This window comes from Mus musculus, chromosome 5, assembly GCF_000001635.26.
Source record: "Mus musculus strain C57BL/6J chromosome 5, GRCm38.p6 C57BL/6J".
Taxonomy (NCBI): Eukaryota; Metazoa; Chordata; class Mammalia; order Rodentia; family Muridae; genus Mus; species Mus musculus.
This window is the reverse complement of record NC_000071.6, coordinates 110,356,808-110,376,560: the sequence shown is the minus strand read 5'-3', so window position 1 is coordinate 110,376,560 and position 19,753 is coordinate 110,356,808. Positions and strand designations below refer to the sequence as shown.

The 19,753-nt window shown below is 49.8% G+C and overlaps 1 protein-coding gene across 2 annotated transcripts in view; it reads left to right on the top strand.

Annotated features, from left to right (window-relative positions):
* The window catches only part of Fbrsl1 (fibrosin-like 1), an 86,753-nt gene extending 71,943 nt beyond the window's left edge, over window positions 1-14,810 (top strand). The window contains exons 12-19 of one of the 2 annotated variants that reach the window (NM_001142642.1): window positions 91-159; window positions 279-308; window positions 483-554; window positions 2,042-2,171; window positions 4,938-5,015; window positions 5,192-5,275; window positions 5,407-5,611; window positions 12,682-14,810. In NM_001142642.1, the coding sequence (NP_001136114.1) occupies window positions 91-159; window positions 279-308; window positions 483-554; window positions 2,042-2,171; window positions 4,938-5,015; window positions 5,192-5,275; window positions 5,407-5,611; window positions 12,682-13,519 (1,506 nt within the window). In that variant the 3' untranslated portion in view covers window positions 13,520-14,810. The remainder of the gene's footprint in view (window positions 1-90; window positions 160-278; window positions 309-482; window positions 555-2,041; window positions 2,172-4,937; window positions 5,016-5,191; window positions 5,276-5,406; window positions 5,612-12,681) is intronic. The other variant, NM_028596.2, reaches the window with a different exon arrangement.
* Window positions 14,811-19,753: the final 4,943 nt, after the last annotated feature.

Genomic DNA, 19,753 nt, shown 5'->3' with positions numbered 1-19,753 from the left:
TATTCCGTCGCAGAATTCGGGGCTCCTCCTGCTTGCTTCCTCCCTCCTCAGCCTATTGGTCCCTCATGCTCTCTCTCCCTGTACCTTCAGACTTCAAACTCAATCGAAATAACAGGCCGGTCGAGTGCAGTTCACACTTTCCTGCAGAAAGCCCCTGGGGTAGGTGTCAGCAGTCAGCCATGTAAGTTGGCACATACACTCAGGTGCTGTCTCTCCCAGCCCTGAGCCTGTGTTCCCATAGAGCCGAAACATGACCTGTTCTCTCCTGTTCACCACAGGTGTCCGATCCGTACCGGACAGCAGTCAGGGTGAGTGAGTGCATGCTGGGAAGAGGAGTTGGAAGCACACCCAGGGCTGTGGCTGGGAAGGACTCCGGTTCTCTCCTGGGTGGCCTTGGGGTGGTCCTGATGGTAGGAATCTGGGGAAGATGAGGCCCGGGAAGAGGCGCTGGGCTCTCTGAGCACATCCCGGTCCTGCCACAGAAACCAGGGAAGTGGTGTGCGGTACACGTGCAGATCGCCTGGCAGATCTACCACCAGCAGCAGAAGATGAAGGTGAGGCCGGGCCAGGCGGGTGCACTGCCAGGGCCTCCCTGGTGGGGCCGTATGGGAGGACTCTAGGGTGTGTGATGAGAGGCTCTGGCCAGCTCCAAGGTCACAGTGAGGAACATTCGTGGAACTGCCCGGGAAGAGCCTGGGTTGGGAAGACAGTGCCTGTGCCCAAGTGTCTGACTGGCAGAGGGACAGTGTCTTCACCGGAAGTCAGGGCAGTCTGCAGTACAGATGTTACCCATGATGCACTGCACCTGTGTATAGTTGTAAAAGTCTTCTAAAAGACCTTAGTCAAGTCAGCAGCGAGGGACTCATGAGAGAGTGCACGTGCCTCGGGAGAGGTGGGAAGGTACTTGCAGTGTGAATTTCCAGGACTGGAGTGGTAAAACTCAGGGGTGACCACGGTGATTCCTGAGTGATCCCTGGGGGCATTATAGGAAATAAGGGCTCCGTTCTCACTCAGCTGTTAACATATATAGACATATATATAGACATATATACAGGGTTTCACTGCCTCCCACATGCTCCCACCTAACACAGAACACTCCAACATGGTGATGTGTAAACACCACACACATATAAGTGTGCTCGTGCACACGCGGGGGGCGGGGGGAGAATATGACATACTTTAAAAAGTAGGAGGAACGTGAGTCCCCAAATGCTGGCCACAAGCTCACAGGCACGGGTGGAATTGGAAGGACAGCTCCCTTGTCCTTGTCCTCAGAGCCACACTCAGTGGAGCCTCTGGCCAGCGCAAAGAACAAGCACCGCAGGTCTACATAAGTTTAATAAAGTCATGGTTGGGGGTTTCATATGTGTGTGTGTGTGTGTGTGTGTGTGTGTGAGAGAGAGAGAGAGAGAGAGAGAGAGAGAGAGAGAGAGAGAGAGAGAGCTTCCATGTATGTGCAGCTGCGTATGTAATTAACGTGTGCATGGCGTTCATTTGGAGGTCAGAGACAATTTGAAGGAGTTGCATTTCTCTTTCTGCCATGTGGGTCCTAAGACTTGAACGCAGGTCCGGAGGCTTAGCGGCAGGAGCCTTTTACCTGCTGAGCCATCTCACTGCTGTAGATTCATGTGTTTAAACATAAATTGCATCATTGGAAAACAAGCACAAATTTGGAACCACTTAGGCCTGTGGATATGCTCTTTCAACTGAATTTTGTGAAATCTAAATGAAGCTATTTTCTGTGAAATGAAATACACAAATACTCTGAAGAATGCACTGATTGAGGCCATAGTATAAAGGTGGTGCATGTCATTGCGACTCCATGCATAGCATACCACAGTAAGGTTCTGGTTCTCCCGTCCCAGATGAAACCCATTAAAGCTGGTTTTCCTTCCCCTTACCTGGGGCTGCCAGAGCATGGGCAGCTCCTAAGGGGCACCTCCAAGGTCCCTGTATAGTCCAGGCCACCAGTTCAGGTTCTACCTGGGGCAATGGCCAAGCCTCTGCACACAGCCCTGGCACACACTCTGTCCCCCTGCAGATGCAGCTGGACCCCCACAAGCTAGAGGTTGGCACAAAGCTGGACCTGTTCAGCCGGCCCCCCGCCCCAGGCATGTTCTCTGGGTTCCACTACCCACAGGACCTGGCCCGGCCCCTCTTCTCCAGCACAGGTGAGACCAAGGGTAGCTGGGATCAGCGATCTGAATGGGGCCAAGATATCTGTCTTGTCCGGTGTGGGGATGACTTTCCCAGGGCCCTCACAATGTTCTTTATATCTATCTACTGCTGGTTCCAGTCCAAAGACCCCATAGTTCCCAAAGCCAGCCCATGTACACTGAGACCCTGGTGCTACTTACTCAAGACCCTGACCACTGTGTATCACCTGGACTTCTGTCCCACATTACCTGACAGTTGGTGACCTGGTCTCTCCTCATCCTGGCATCCCTCATCACTGGGACTCTCATCTTCTCTAAGCTCAACACCCCCAGGACAGTATCTGTGTTGTCTTACACATGTAGGAAACTCTTTCCAACAACCTGTGTCCCACCCAGCCTTCCCTAAGTGCATGGTAGTGCAGAGTTATCTGCTCTTAGCCTTGGAAGACCTTTGCAACAAGACTGCATGCCCAGGGTTTATTGGGGATACCTGTCTGACATGTACCCAAATCCCACGTCTCCAGGAGTCCAGAGACTCAGCATGAGGCTACGTGAATGAAGTTTAGACACAGTATGTGCTGCAGATCAGTTATGGCCATGGAAGGAACTTCCTTAAACTCAAAACCCGAACCCAGATATTGGTAGAGACAAGTTGAGGGCCTCTCTGAGAATGTTCTTGCAGCCTGTGTGCATGCTCACATGTGCACACAGCACACGTGAAGGCTGACTTCCCTCTGCAGGATCCCTCTTCTTCCACGAGGTCTCAGGTCTGTTACCTCAGAGCTCCAGATACCCTCATCCTTTCCACCCTCTTTTCATTCAGTGCCCATGGGGGGTGGGGGGGGAGCAAGTACATTTTCACCTTTGCTAACACATCAGGACGGCAGAGCTGCCTAGCCACCCAGAGCTGGCCTCACAGTGTGGTGGCGTTTCCCCATCCCTGAATTTGGCATGCTGGTGGCCTCTGGACTGGACTGGACCTCAGATCTAGACCCTCAAAGCAGAGATGTCCCTGATGGCTTACAGCGTGGCTCAAGCCCCAGGACATAACTCTGCGTGTTCTGTAAGGTCCTGCTGCTGGCCTCTCCTCCATTCCTCAGTCCCTGTATTTTTCCCCCTTCCCTTTCTCTCTCTTGCTCCGCCTCCCCCTGTCCCCCTCTGGCCCATAGGTTGGTTGGTTGGTTGGTTGGTTGGTTGGTTGGTTTCTCAATAGGGATGGTTGTGAGCCACCATGTAGTTGCTGGGATTTGAACTCATGACTTCCGGAAGAGAAGTCAGTGCTCTTAACCACTGAACCATTTCATCAGCCCTTTTTTTATTTTATTAGTCCCTGTCTTGGATGACCACTGCTTTCTTCCTAGTTCCAAAGTTCTCTGTCTTCTTAAACACATTTTAAGTCTTCACCATTTGGTATTTTTACTGGGATTGAGTTGAAACTATACAGGAAAGAAAATTCATTCCTTTTCAATGTCATCTTCTAATCCATCAGCAAGGTGTGTAGCCCTTTTGTGTAGGAGTATAGACGCATGTTTTATATATCACTCATTACTCATTTTACAATTACACTTAGCTTTAAAAAGGTAGAGGGTGTGTATAGACTCTGAAGAAGTATATATATACTATACTATCTGGTTTGAAGCCCATACTCTTGCTAAGCAATACAAGGGCACTTAGTCCCTGATGGCCTGAGGAACAGCACAGAAACCCTCTCGTTAAGGGATGACCAATGTTAGCCCCGGCTCCTTTCAGAGGCTAAAGTAGCTCATATTGCCTAGCCCCGCATCTCTTTCCCTTCACTGATCTTCCAGCTTCATCAAAACTTTAAACATAAGACTTTCTGGCATCTGTATTTCCTTGACCTTTATTTCGTCGCTGTCTGTTTTCTAACTATGTTGGGAGCTTAGAGAGTTAGAGTTCAGCCTTCCTCCCAGTGCAAACAAGTTAGCTCATCTCCCAAACTGCACCAGTGGATTGGCATTGCTCTGAGAAGGCTGGTTTCAGTGCTGAGTTGAGAAGATGGGTTGATTTGCTTGTTAGAACCTCAGTGCAGACCAAAAGCTCTGGTGGCTGGAGAGGGAAGTTCACCTGAATCTGTCCTCTTAGAGTAAATATGTGCCCCACCTGCTACCCTTCACCTGCTGCTCTCTCACCTGCTCCCCCCCACACCTGCTGCTTTCCCACCTGCCCCCCACTGCTCCCCCACACCTGTTGCTCTCCCACCTGCTCCCTGCAGCCCCATGCAGAATGGGCTCTTGACAGGTTCCAGCACTGGTCTTCCTAGTCACCCCCTTCAGCAGTCGTCCCCCCCCCCCCACTGCTCTCCACACTTGGTTCTGGGAGACCCAGGGTTTGGTTGTTGGAGATGCCAAGTCAGGTACCAAGCTGACCCTGTGTTCAGAAGGCCATGGACCCAAGATCACCTGCCTCCCTTGGGTAATCAGGATCGTTTTTAGCTCGTTTTAAACCCACTACCTTGGGAGTCAGTACCATTATGGGTCACTTCCTTGGACCTCCTCCATTTTTGCCCGCATCTTTGGCTTCTTCTTCTGTGTGAGCTCTGCTACAGTCAGGACCATTGCCCCGCCCACTCTGGGGCCCTGGGGCCTCCAGAGCTGAATTCCAACCTCGATCTAACTATATACCTACACAATGATGTAGACGGGAAAGAATGGGAGATAAGAGGCTTCAAAAGTAAACTGGGGTGTCCCACCTGTGACCCACCTCTAGAAGCAGGAAGTCCCAGGTCTGGTAGCTCTGTCAACCTGGTTACTGTCCATCCAGGTGCCACCCATCCAACTGCCAACCCATTCGGACCCTCAGCTCATCATGGCAGCTTCCTGCCCACTGGTCACCTGACAGGTAGGTGACCTGGAAGCCTAGGTGGCATCCTCCATGGGCTAGAGGGTCCCACAACCTTTCAGACCAGTATGGATGGCACCCGCCCAGACTACAAGGTTCTGAGCCACTCTTGTCACTTTGGGGGCAGGGTGGAAGACTTGTAGACTTCTGACCCCTTCTCACCCTCACCCCTGCAGACCCTTTCAGCAGATCCAGCACTTTCGGAGGCCTGGGGAGCCTGAGCAACCACGCGTTTGGAGGTCTGGGCAGCCATGCACTGAGTAAGTGACTGGCCACATCCATTCCATCGCCCTTCACCCTCCTGTCTGTCTGTCCTGCACCCTGACCTCCCTCTAAGGGATATCTTCCCCAGCTCACACGCCTGGCCCTCTGTCCTCGTCTCCCACTTTAGCACCAGGAAGCAGCATCTTTGCCCCCAAGGAGGGCACAGCTTTGCTCGGCCTGCCCAGCCCCCATGATGCCTGGAACCGGCTGCACCGGGTGCCACCTTCCTTTCCTACCCCACCGCCATGGCCCAAGCCAGTGGACACAGAGCGCCTCTCAGCCCTGACCAACCATGACCGAGAGCCTGACAAGGGCCAGGAAGAGCATGAGAGGTGAGTTCATCTGACCCTGAGACCTCCCCACCTGGTTTGGTTTCTCACCAGGCAAGTCTGTTAGATCAGGATTGAGCAAAGCAGTAACATGAAAATAAAAGAGAAGACTGTCCTTAAATCTCCATGGGAGTGGAGGCTGGGCGCTTGGAGGTTTTACAAGGCAGAAAAGGGAACTTTTAGGGTAGAAGATTCCATCTGCAGATCTGATCCCTCTCAGTCTCATGGTTGTTAAATACAGCAAAGCTTGGTATGTTAACCTCGCCAGGAGCTTCCTGGCTTCTAACTGCCTGCAGATGTTCTCAGGACGTCAACTTAACCTGTCTGCAGTTTCTCAGCTTACCTGAGGCTTGTAGGTATTAACCTTTGGTTCCAGACCCCAAGAACATATATAGGGAGTTTGAAGGGTAGACAGCATTTCCATTTCCTCTTTAATTTTTGTAGCCAAAAAAAAAAAAAACCTAATTGGACGTGAAGGATATTAAGCTGAATGAGAGCTGACCAGACAGAGAGGCTAATTCACATAATGAAGTCCTCAATCCGGCTGTTTTAGCTCCGAGTTTCAAAAGAAAAAGCTCCCAGAGTAGCAAGGATGAGTTGCATGGCCCAGTCTCCCCCTTTTAGAGGTCATCTGACTGCTGTTAGGGGCTTGGGGGCACAGACCACCTAACTGTTTCATAGCTCTTGAGCACAGGGATTAAAAATGTGTGTCACATAGCCGGGCGTGGTGGCGCACGCCTTTAATCCCAGCACTTGGGAGGCAGAGGCAGGCGGATTTCTGAGTTCGAGGCCAGCCTGGTCTACAAAGTGAGTTCCAGGACAGCCAGAGCTATACAGAGAAACCCTGTCTCGGAAAACCAAAAAAAAAAAAAAGTGTGTCACCACACATGGCCATATATTTGTTTTTAAATAAGTAGTAATGGTCAAAATTTTCTTTTTAAATGTTTGTAGTTTATTTAGATCATCATATACAGAACATTTGAAAAGCATAGATACAGGCTCCTCTTATCCCAAGGGAGGGCAGTTGTCCAGGAAGAGGATGTACCCTGGAGTGGGAAGAATAATCACCTCTTGAAGATTTCCTTTGTTCTCAATTGAAAGTTATTTTCAATTATGTATATGGGTATTTCTGTGTACAGGCATATACATGGGAGTATAGATGCACTCAGAGGTGAGAGGCGTCAGATCCCCTGGAGCTGGAGTTACAGGTGGTTGTGAGCCACCTGATGTGGGTGCTGGGAAATGAACTCTCCATAATGTGATCGCTGAGCCACCTCTCCAGCAAGGCTTAATCACCTCTTTTTTTTTTTTTCAAAGATTTATCTATTTTATTTCTATGCGTATACTGTAGCTATCTTCAGAGGGCATCGGATCCCATTACAGATGGTTGTGAGCCACCATGTGGTTGCTGGGAATTGAACTCAGGACCTCCTTAAGAGCAGTCTGTGCTCTTAACCACTGAGCCATCTCTCCAGCCCCGTACTGCATGTATATCTGTGTGTGGTGTCAGATCCCCTGGACCAGGAGTTACAGGCAATTGTGAGCTGCCATGTAAGTCCTGGGAATTGAACCTGGGTCCAGTCAGCGTGCTTAACCGCTGAGCGATCTCTCCAGCCCCAAAATATGAATATGATAAAGATAACGAAATCAAATTTTGAATCTGTTTGTTGGAATTGTTTTTCATAGTCCACTTTATGAAAGGGAAACAACATAAAGATCTTTAGTAAACATATCCTTAGGTCATGCAGAAACAAAAGCAGATACATGTAGAACAAAAGAGTATTGGAGGGGAGAAGGAACATTCTATCTCAGAGGAATCCAGGCCTGGAGATGCCAGCATTGAGACCCAGCGGTGCCTGCCTGCCATAGCAGCTCCACGCTGCGAGCAACTTTTCCCATGGGTCTCTGTTGGGATCTGTGCTTTACACAGGTTTAGCGCTGAGTCTCCACAGACCTCGAGTGTTGGCTCCCTTTGTTAGTGTGCCAGTGTTGGAGGAATGTGACTGGGGAACTTAGGTCCTTAGCATGCAGTAAGTGTGCCGTGTGCTTACTGTTCCATTGCTGTGAGGAGACACCATGACCATGGGAAGTCTTATTGAAAGAAAGCTTTTCATGGCTTGCTTACACTTTCAGAGGGTCAGCCCATTATCAACCTGGCACCAACCATGGCACTAGAACAGCAGCTGAAAGCTACCTCCTGATCTGCAAAGGAGGTGGCGGGAGGTTGGCACACAGGACTAGGTTTTCAAACCTCAGAGCTCACCCCAGTGACACATTTCCTCCAACAAGGCCCCACTTATGAGCCTATGAGCTCTTACCCAAACTACCATACTACCATAGTATACTCCCCTGCCTCCATAGGCTTGTAGCCATATCATAATGCAAAAAAAAAAAAAAAAATGCATTCAGTTCAGCTTCACAAGTCTCCATAGACTTTCAATCTCGGGACTGCCTCAAAGTCCCAAGTCTCAAAAGGCAATCTAACTACCACACCCTGTAAAATCAAAACCAAAAGTCAAAAAGCTAATCACACACAATGACACAGAATATATATCATCATCACAAAAGGGAGGAAAAGGGAGCCTGCTGAGGACCAAAGCAAGACCAAAGCCCACAGGGCAGATTCCTAATTCTCCATCTTCATGTCTGATGTCAAGTCGATCTTCAGAACCCCAACTCCTTCCAGGCTCATTGATTGTAACACACTATCTTTCTCTCAGGTTGGTTCCACAGGCAGCGTGCAGCTCTCCTTGGCAGGCATCCCACAGCTGGCCTCTCTCACAGCTGGCATCTCCAGCGCAATCTAAGTTTCCCCTTCACAGTTCCATGTAGTGGCCTCTCAGGCCTCCATGCAGGGACATCCCTGACACATGCCTGGCCTCAGCAGCTTTCCTTAGCTGTGGAGTGAGATTCCACAACCCCTTTGTCTCTAAACCAGAACCACAATGCTGAAGCTGCCAGGTTCCTCTGTTTGATGAGGGCTGGTACCCGGCCCCCTCCTCCTCCTTCCGTTGATGGTTTCCTTTGCTGCTTTAAGTGTCCCTTTGATTCCTTTTCACAGGTGGGAGCTTACCTGGGTGGCATCTTTCTGTGAGGTCACCTCTCTTTATTCTGTTTAGGATCAGGCTTTTCTTTTTTTGGGGGGGGTTGAAGACAGAATTTCTCTGTGTAGCCCTGGCTGTCCTAGAACTCACTCTGTAGACCAGGCTGGCCTCGAACTCAGAAATCCGCCTGCCTCTGCCTCCCAAGTGCTGGGATTAAAGGCGTGCGCCACCACGCCCGGCTGATCAGGCTTTTCTTTAAACTTTTTATCTCTGTCCAGTTTGTCCCTCATCATTATAGGTCTGCATAAGAGCCATCACTAATAACCTCATTACACAGTCAATATTAGGCTGTCCTGAAATCTCTGCCAGTGCCATCAATTAAAAACTCTTCAGTTCAGCAGCAGGCATATTTTCAGGACAAGGTTAAAAAGCAGCCACATCCTTTGTCAAAATGGTCTCTAGGCCACTGACTAATATTCTTGCCCTCTGAAGTTTCTTGAACTGGGCCAACACGATTCATACCACCCTCAGCACCATGTCTGTTCCTAGTATGAAGGTCCAGGAAACCCCATTTAAAGCATTCAAGCACTCTTCTAAAGTCCTAAAGTCTCTGTTCTTTCAATAAACAGCACGATAGGCCTGTCACATCAACACCCTACTCCTGGTACCACCTTCTGTCGTAATCACTGTTCTGTTGCTATGAAGAGACACCATGACCATAGCAACTCACACAGAAGCAAGCATTTAACTGGGAACGTCTTTACAGTCTCAGAGAGTCAGTCTCATTATTATGAGACAGGGAGCGTGGCAGCAAGCATGGTGCTAGAGAAGTAGCTCAGACAGACAGATTGAAAGACTGACAGACTGAACCTGGCATGGGCTTTGACACTTCTCCAACAAAGCCACACCCATATGAGCCTATGGGAGTCATTCTTATTCAAACCACCTCACTGTCAAAACTAAAAATATTAGTATTATTTTAATATAATATATATATATACATACATACATACATACATGTAGAGAGAGAGAGAGAGAGAGAGAGAGAGAGAGAGAGAGAGAGAGAGAGAACTTCTGACGCTACTGTTAATCCCAAAGATGTGATAAAAAACCAACTACCCAAATAATCATCATCTATATGTACAGGCTGCCTCCCCTTAAGGTCAGCATTGAACATGGGCAAGATAGGGGTCAGGGGAAGGGGGTTTCTAAATGGGGGATGGGGCAAGATCAGCAGAATGAAAGAAGCAAAATAGTGTGTGGTCACAACAGGTGGTCATGATAACCTTTTGACAAAGATAGGGTTGCAAGATGGTTATAGCAACCTCCTAAAACAACGCCATGGTTGCTGTTTCTTGGAATGGGCTGGCTGTACAGAACTGTTGGTAGTTAAGGTTACAGGTGGGGCATAGCCCACTCTTTGAGAAACAGAGATTTAATCATAAACAGTAGTAAATCTAGTTTGTCTTTATTATAAGATGGCTTTCAAGCCTAAGATGGAGGCAGGCTGGTTCATCAGTTACCTCTGTAGTTTATCATAAAAGGGGTTTAGTGATCTCCAGAGGACCAGGCAGTACCAAGGAGTTTTATGGATGCTGCTGGGTTTTTGTTGGTACCACCCGGGTTACGTTTACCAAGATGGTGGCAAGGTCACACGGTTGCTTCCATTCACAAGCTAAGATGGCAACAAAGCACATTTCTGTGCAGGGCGAGCTCAGTCCTGACCGACCCTAACCAGGGCTCGTTCCATCCAGAAAGAATTTAGCTTTGTAAAATTTAGCTTTGTATCTTTTCCCCCTTCACAAGTGACAAAAGCATTTTTAATGGTTTTGTATTTTTCTTAATTTTGTGCTCTGACGACATTTTAAAGAACAAAAAAAAAATTTTTTTTTTAAGTTGGGATTTGCAGTTTAACTTCTCAGATCCCATTTGAGCCCCAGGGTTTGTCTTATTTATGGAAAGAAATGGTCTTTCTGTCCAGCGCACTGTGAGGCTCCGAACTCAGGCCCGGCTCTGGCCTTCCCTTGGTACTTGGAGCCGACGTTACAGATATATATTAAAATAGTAATTAATAATAATGTACAAAACTTTGGGTTTTCTCGTTCCACCCTTTACCTTAGAAAGACACTTTAGTCAGTACGGCTGGGTATAGGAGGGGGTGGAACCTACGGCCTACACAGGCAGAGACAGAGGAAAGAGTGAGTTCTCTCTGCTGGGTTGCAGAATAGACAAGGGAACGAAAAAGAGTAAAGCTAATATTTGTCTCTAGGTGGGGTGACCGCAGTATCCAGAAGGAATGTTGCTGTTGCCAGCCCAGTTTCAGGGTGGGGGAGGGGACCAACACTTCCTATTTACCACCAAAGCCAGGCGTGGTGGCACACGCCTTTAATACCAGCACTTGGGAGGCAGAGGCAGACGGATTTCTGAGTTCAAGGCCAGCCTGGTCTACAGAGTTGAGTTTCAGGACAGCCGGGGCTACACAGAGAAACCCGGTCTGTGGCATCAGTTCCTAGGACCACAAAAGTAAAGCGTTCCCTGGCTTAAATATTAGTAGATGGGGGGTGGGGCACTCCAGGTGGAAGGGTGGACCTAGTGCTTGAGGGTTCCTTCTTCCTCCACAGATGTCCCAAACACAAGATTTGGGGGTGCACTTCAGTCATATTTGAGCAAGGTATACGCTACTGAAATCAATATAATGTGGTTTTAGCAGTCAGGCCAGGGTCAAAAGCCTGCTTGGGTGACATCCCTAGGAGTTGCCCAAGACATTGATGCCCTCCAGTCCAGTAAACCCTAGGCAGTGCCCCTGTAGGTGTCACATGTCTCCTCTCCTGCACAGAGGATGGGATTGTTTGTGGGAATGACTGGATTCTTTCTGAGACAGGAGAGACCCTGTAGACAGGGAGACTGTAGCCCTGGCTATCCTGGAACTTGCTGTATAGACCAGGTGAGCCTTGAACTCACAGAGATCCTTCTGCCTCAGCCTCTGTAGTGCTGAGACTAAAGGTATTTGCCACACACCCAGTGGCAGGTGGACTCTGTCTCACTGAGGTGACTCTGGTCTGATCTGGGAGCCCTACTTGAGTAAGGGCCACCCCCATGGTAGCAGACATTGGTTGGGAGGAGCTTGCTGGGTGAAAAGCAGATGTGTGGGTCAGTGTATGAGGTGGAGGTCACCAGTATCCAGCTAGGGTGGCCTCAGGCCAACACGTGTGCTACAGCCCACTGTAAGCACTGAGGACATGTGGGGTGGAAGGTCCACAGGAGACAAAAGCTGGTCTGATCCATGCAGTTCCTGCAGCAGGCACAACCCTCCTTAGGATGCTCTCTGAGGGCATTGTCCTGCCCCCCACCCCCCAAGAAGCAGAGTTGCCCACCCCCACCCTGTGACAGACCCCCCCCCCTCCCCGCTGTGAGCAGATGTGAGAGAAGAGTTTGCACAGCTGGGGACCCTACCACAAAAGGGTGAGTTCCTCTCCTGGCCCAGGGGTGGCAGTAGATCCCTGCCACCAGACCCTCAAGTGCCCCAGGGCAAGTTGCCCAGGCTAGCCTTGAACTTTATAATGGGTCTTGAACCTGTGAATCTTGTCTCAGCCTCTCACAGGCTGGATACAGGCCTGCGATTTTAGGCTGTTGCTTAAAGCAGCCATCCATCTGTGGTTAAATCAACACAAACCAGCTGCATACACTTGGTGCCTGCTTACGTCTTGAGCAGAGAATTCCATGGTTGGGGCAGTAATGCTGCCTTGCTTTCCCCCACCCGCACCCCATGTGGGAGAACTCCCTTAAGTTTGTCGGGCTGCAGCCAGCCACCCAGAGCTGTATAAAGAACCGAGCCAAAAACCAGGGAAAGATGTTAAGAGCCTCCTGTTGTCTGCTGTGTGCTCTGAGCTGGGGTACTTCTAACACCTCACCAGGCCAGGATACAGAGAAGCTCCACACAGCAGGAAGCTTGAGGTCATAGAAACTTGACAAACGGCTTTCTAGCAGCTGTAGCTGCTGTAGGTAATGGCTCTATCCTGTTGTCCCTAGGGACCTCCTAGAGAAGACGCGCCTGCTGAGCCACGGGTCGCCTGTAGCACCAGTGGGCCACCCCATCAGCAGCCTCCTACAGCGGGGCTCCGGTGAGCTGAGCCGCCCTGGGGTCCTCACCGAGCGTGAGGCTGAGACTCGGGTCAAGGAGAGCCACTCACCTAGCAAAGAGGATGGCGCCAAACTGGCTGCGCGACCTCCGTCACCCTACTGCAAGGCAGCCCTGGGCGACTGCCTACGCCTGGCAGGCCTACTGGGTCGGGAGTCCGGGAAGCAGACGCCTGATCGGCCCCAGGGCGACGTGAAGGTCAAGGAGGAACGCAGGGAAGACGAGACACCGGACCTCACGGGCGTCAGCGTGCACTCCACAGCTACACATATGGGCCTGGGCACAGCAGGCTTCGTGTGGGATCCGCCGCGCGACACCTACCGGGGCCTGGAACTACCGCGCCGCTCCTTCCCAGCCCCGCCGCCCGCTGCGGGACCTTCTCCCTTCGAGCTCTCGGAGCGCGCCTACCGGGACCGCGAGCCTCACGACTACAGCCCGGAGCGCCTGCAGGAGGTGCGCCGGGAGGAGCTGGAGCGCGCGCGCGTGCCCGATTCCGACGCCGCCGCGTTGCTGCCGGCCGTGCACTACCCACGCCTGGCTCCTGGGGCGCTGCACGGGGCGCTCCTGGCACGCACCCCGCCGGCCGCCGCGGTGCTCGGTGCGCCTCCTCCACTGGTGACTGCGGGCGGGGTCCCCACGCCGCCCGCGCATCCCAGGACGACGCTGGGGCCTGGCGAGGCACGGGAGTACTCGCCCGCGTGCAACCCTCCCGAGGTGGAGGCGCGGTAGTCCCGGCGTAGCGAGCTGGCTCACTTAAATTCTTGGGACCTGAGCACAGTTCCCCTGAGTCCCGGAGCAGCGCCACGCTGCAGCCTACATAGTCGAGGACTTTTCGCTTTTCTGGGGGTGACTTCATTTTCCGAGCTTGCGATTAGGTCACTGGGAAAAATTTAGCTTTGTATCTTTTCCCCCTTCACAAGTGACAAAAGCATTTTTAATGGTTTTGTATTTTTCTTAATTTTGTGCTCTAACGACATTTTAAAGAACAAAAAAAAAATTTTTTTTTTAAGTTGGGATTTGCAGTTTAACTTCTCAGATCCCATTTGAGCCCCAGGGTTTGTCTTATTTATGGAAAGAAATGGTCTTTCTGTCCAGCGCACTGTGAGGCTCCGAACTCAGGCCCGGCTCTGGCCTTCCCTTGGTACTTGGAACCGACGTTACAGATATATATTAAAATAGTAATTAATAATAATGTACAAAACTTTGGGTTTTCTGCCTTATTCTATTATGCATAGTTGTAAGAGGATTTCCTTGGTTTGTTTTTTTAGGAAAAAATGTAAATACTCTGTTGATATAATTATAAAACTTATTAAATTCTTAACCTGGACAGTCTATAACAAGTTTCTAGAAACCCCTCTGGTTATTTGTGTACGTGGTCACAAAAACCCACCCGGCTGTCAGTTGTGAACACACTCAACAGTTTAACTGCAACAACTATCCTTCAACTATGCAAGCCTGGGAGGCAGAGCGGGATATTCAGGGGGAGACGGTCTCTGAGCTTCCTACCAAGGTGGTTGGGCCTTCCGGAGAGCCACACTTGTGGATGTTTGCTTAGACTCACAGTGGGCTTCAGGACTGGCTGGCTCTAGTCACAAGGACCAACCTGCACCCGTGTGCTAGTCTTACTGCAGTGTTCTCAGAATTTGTGCAGGCCAGGCAGAATCTTAGACGTTCAAGAGTCTAAAGGTTGGTTACCAGAAGACACAGTTTTTTTCCTCCCAGCGCCCAGCATCTGGGCGTTGCCCTCCCTGTCACTAAGCCTCTCATCCCTCCTTTGGTTTTGGTTTTGCACTCCTGCCCTCTCCAGCTTTCCCGTGTGCTGTGTGTGTGGTGTGTTGTCAGCTTGTCCTTTTTGGTTCTCAACCAGCACATTTATGCTGAATCAACACTCGGCACCCCGTCTACTACTCTGTTCCGTTCCTTCCAGCCTGGTTTCCGCAGTGGACTCTGGTTATTTTAAATAGTCTGTCTTCGTGTCAGTCGACACAGAGAGATAAATACAACCTTGATTTGGATGAAATGTGGTCCAGTGTTTTGTTTGGCTTTGAGGCAAGTACCTCACTGCCTGCATTCCTCCCTGGGGTATGGGGCTCTGGGCTTCAAGGACATCCCGAGACAGTGTGTGGCTGGCATCAGTCCTTGCTGCTTGTCTCCTTCCTCTGCCTCCCTAGGAGCTGTGCTTTTGTGGCACTTCTGCTGCAACAACCCCCTCCCTGTCTGCATGGAACTCCACTGACCTTATACGTTGGTTGGCCCTGGGTAACAGGTGACCCTAACCATCCTGGACACAGCAGCCCATGTTACCAGAATCTATCAGGTTTTCTGCATGGAACCCACCCTTAGAGTCCCACTTCTTGTGGGTGGGGTTTGTGGCTCATAGGAACATGCTACCACACGGGGTTGGTTTTGATCCCCACTGTCTTTAGCATGGCCCAAAATCAGGTTAACCCTTTATGCAGTAAATGAAAACTTAGAATGCCTGAGATAGGAGTTGGCCAACGATCCCCTCCACCTTTGCTCACACAGATGAAGCTCAGGACCCCCGCTGTACATCTGATTTAGTGTATCTCTTGCTGAGTCTTACTTGGGTCAGGTCACCTCACCGAGTGACAGGGCTGGGCGACAGAACACCAGTGACAAACCACAGCAGTAGTCCACCGGAGTCGAGCTTGGGAAATCAATGAGTTGATTGGGCTAACTTACAGAACATGGGTGACCCTAAAAAGCAGCGGCATCACCAGAAAAATCTCAACCCAACGCGAATGAGAACCCAAAAGACAACTTAGAGCCCCACAGATAAGATTCTCCTGTTGCTCCCCAGCTCTGCTACCTCCATTGTACTTAACACAAGGCTGTGTTCAACTAGGGCAGAATTATATACAACTAGGGCAGAATTATATGCAAGAGGAACGGCATTTTTTTTTTTTTAAAGTGAAGGTCGGCGATCCTCTTTGTCCCATCCTGTGAGGAAATGTCAGATGTTGGAGGTCTTTTGAAAATAGTCACAGCAGCTCTGTTGATGACTATCTATGAGCTACAACCAAGTGGCTACCCAAGCCTCAGAATGAAGGGCACTGTGAGCTCAGTGATGCTTTGGAGTAAGTGGGTGGCAGAGGGGGAACATTCCCCTGCATCCCCAGAAAACCATGAGGCAGATTGGTCTTTCTGACACCTACCTCCTCCCAGGGTAGCCTGGACTAGACTGGGCCTCTCTATGTAGACCAGGCTGTCCTGAAACTTGATATATAGACCAGGCTTGCCTCTGACTCACAGAGATTCATCTGCTTTCCTCATCTGCATCCATCAGAGTGATTCCAAAGCCTGAGCATCAAGTATATACTTTGTGGGCCAGAGAGATGGCTCGGTGGTTAAGAGCACCGACTGCTCTTCCAGAGGTCCTGAGTTCAAATCCAAATGGTAGCTCACAGCCATTTGTAATGAGATCTGATGCCCTCTTCTGAGGTGTACAGCTACAGTGTACTTACGTATGAAAAAATAAATCTTTGGGCCAGAGCAAGTGGGGCAAGAGAGAGAAGAAAAAGTATCTGAAGACAGCTACAGTGTACTTACATATAATAAATAAATCTTTATTTTAAAAAAAGAATATACTTTGTTGTCCAGGTGTGATCACATATACCTTTAACCCCAGCAAAGGCAGAGGAAAGTGGATTTCTATGAAAGCATACATAGCATGTTCAAGGCCAGCCAGTGACACCTGACACCTGCCTTTTTTTTTTTTTTTTTTTTTAACTTTGTTTTTACTTCTTTCTGCCAGAGCCCTGACTGGGATGGAATTGGGGGCTGCTCATAGAGCCCTGTTCAAATGCCACAGGACTGCCAGGGCCACAGAGCTCACCATGAGGGGTGGACAGCAGGTGGAGGGTATCCTCTGGCTAAGACCATCCATGTGTCTAAGGGGTTCATGTAGATTCGTACTGAACTGACAGCCAAGGAACACAATGCCTCAAGCCCTGAGCAAGGGAGGGAGTGGCTCCAAGCTCATTCCAGGTCCAAAAGGGTGATTGTCTGGTGCTGACACCTCATTAGTGTGGCGCTGGCCTTCAGGTGGACACTCCTTTCTGGAGTGGAGGGTTAGCTTTGAGGATGATGGTCTTATCCAAGACTGCAGCGAAGCCTGCTCTCTGAGAGGCTGTGGCATGAGCTTTCTCAATACCCCTGCAGCTGCTGCTGCTGCAGCTGCATGAAGTGACACACAAACAACACTCATCTTCACTCCGGGAATGATGTGAGTCAAGTTTGGAAGACCCCATCTGTGCTCCAACTGTAAAAAGTCCCCTAGTCTGATGTGCCTCCCAAGTGGTTGCTAGGATTTGAATTCAGGACCTCTGAAAGAGCAGTCAGTGTTCTTAACTGCTGAGCCATCTCTCCAGTCCCCCTCCTCGCCCACCCCACCCCCCTTTTTAAAGCAAGATTACCACAGGGATCCACAATGAAAACCATGAATGGAGACTGAAAAAGACACAGGAGTAAAGCAAGAAGGAGACCTGAGCCACCGGCTCTGGTGTCTTCTTTAGAAATTACCTCTAGCCCGGTGTGGTGGCGCACACCTTCAATTCCAGCACTCAGGAGGCAGAAGCAGGCGGATTTCTGAGTTCGAGGCCAGCCTGGTCTACAGAGTTCCAGGACAGCCAGGGCTACACAGAGAAACCCTGTCTTGAAAAACCTAAATAAATAAATAAATAAATAAAATAATTTTTAAAAAAAGGAGAAATTACCTCTAATGAATGGGAGCCAGCACAACGGAGCTCTACACACACACACACACACACACACACACACACACACACACACACAAGAGGTGATCAAGGCTCTGAGGAAGGTCTGCCTTTCAGCAACTCTTTACCTCAAAGGTTCTGCCTCATTGTAGCTGATGAACTCACAGGTTTCTCTTCACTGTTTCTGTAATTCATTGCTGCCAGGGGGTCTGTCCTCACTTATTATACGTAAGTTACATAGTAGCTGTCTTCAGACACCAGAAGAGGGCATCAGATCTCATTACAAGGTGGTTGTGAGCCACCACGTGGTTGCTGGGATTTGAACTCATGACCTCCAGAAGAGCAGTCAGTGCTCTTAACCACTGAGTCATTTCTCCAGCCCCTGCGATGTCTTCTAATGAGAGAAAAGAAAAGCGGCTGCAGCCCTACTGAAGGCACTGCTTGATTGGCTGCACAACCATGAGGACTTGTGATGGTTATTCTTGGTTGTCAACGACCACATGAGGAATCCATTAAAACGCAAATGACTGGGCCTGCCTGTGAGAGATTTGTTAGGTTTCCTTTGCTTTGGGTTTTCAAGACAGGGTTTCTCTGTGTAGCAGCCATGGTCTGGCTGTCCTGAAACAAACGCTGTAGTCTGCTGGCCTTGAACTCACAGATAGCTGCCTGTCTCTGCCTCTGGAGTACTGGAATTTGGGCACCACCATTTCCGGCTGAGATTTTTTTTTTTTTTTTCCGAGACAGAGTTTCTCTGTGTAGCCCTGGCTGTCCTCAGTTCCACCTTCACCTTCACGTTATGTGATGCTCTAGATGTCTAGCGAGAGGAACCCCTGGTTGCCTCCAAGACCAAGTCCTCTTCCTGAAGAAGTTTTGCCACCAGCATTGCTTTCTTGGAACCTGCCTGGCAGCTTGGGTTCTTGTAACCGCGCAGTGGCCCTGCTATGCTGTGGTCTCTGATGCTAATTGTAGATATCAGTCAGTCTTTCCTGACATGAATAAAACATGCGCTGAGCAGCAGCCACCCCCCATTTTCCACCACCATATTATTAAAGCCATAAAGCACTTCTGAGGTGTAATTGCCCTGGACAGGCTCTCCGGGGACCAGCATTACCCAGCCTGCTGCATCTTGAAACATTCCACTGACTTTTCCCTTCCATAGACCAAGCTTCTGCCTCAACGGTCCCAGGAATCACCTCCCGAGCCAACCTTCATCCTGATCTCTGACTTTAGAGGTCCAAGACTGTGTGCTGTGTGTCTACTCCACTTCTGCCTGTTTTATTTTCTGAGCCAGGTACCAACTCCTGCCCAGGCTCTTTCATGCCAAGGCTATATCGCCATCTGGTGGCTGTCTTTGGAACAGCACAGAGTCTTGCCCTGGCTCCCATTCATTAGAGGTAATTTTTTTTTTTTTTTTTGGTTTGGTTTTTCGAGACAGGGTTTCTCTGTATAGCCTTGGCTGTCCTGGAACTCACTTTGTAGACCAGGCTGGCCTCGAACTCAGAAATCCGCCTGCCTCTGCCTCCCGAGTGCTGGGATTAAAGGCGTGCGCCACCACGCCCGGCTTAGAGGTAATTTCTAAAGAAGACACTAGAGCCCGTGGCTCAGGGCTCCTTCTTGCTTTACTCCTGTGTCTTTTTCAAAAGTCTCCGTTCATGGTTTTCATTATGCATCCCTGTAATATTGCTTTTAAAATGGGTGGGGGGTGCTGGAGAGATGGCTCAGCGGTTAAGAGCATTGACTGCTCTTCAGAAGGTCCTGAATTCAAATCCTAGCAACCACATGGTGGCTCACAACCATCTCTAATAAGATCCGATACTCTCTTCTGGTGTGTCTTAAGACAGCTACAGTGTGCTTATATATAATAAATAAATAAATCTGCTGGGCAGTGGTGACGCATGCCTTTAATCCCAGCATTTGGGAGGCAGAGGCAGGTGGATTTCTGAGTTCAAGGCCAGCCTGGTCTACAGAGTGGATTCTAGGACAGCCAGGGCTACACAGAGAAACCCTGCCTCTGGAAAAAAAAATGGGAGAAGGTTCACAAGGCACCACCTGAGTACTTGCTTTTCAAGGGCAACCCTTCCCCTTCCCCTTCCCCTTCCTCCTCCTCCTCCTCCTCCTCCTCCTCCTCCTCCTCCTCTTCTTCTTCTTCTTCTTCTTCTTCTTCTTCTTCTTCTTCTTCTTCTTCTTCTTCTTCTTCTCTTGTTTTTTTGAGACAGGGTTTCTCTGT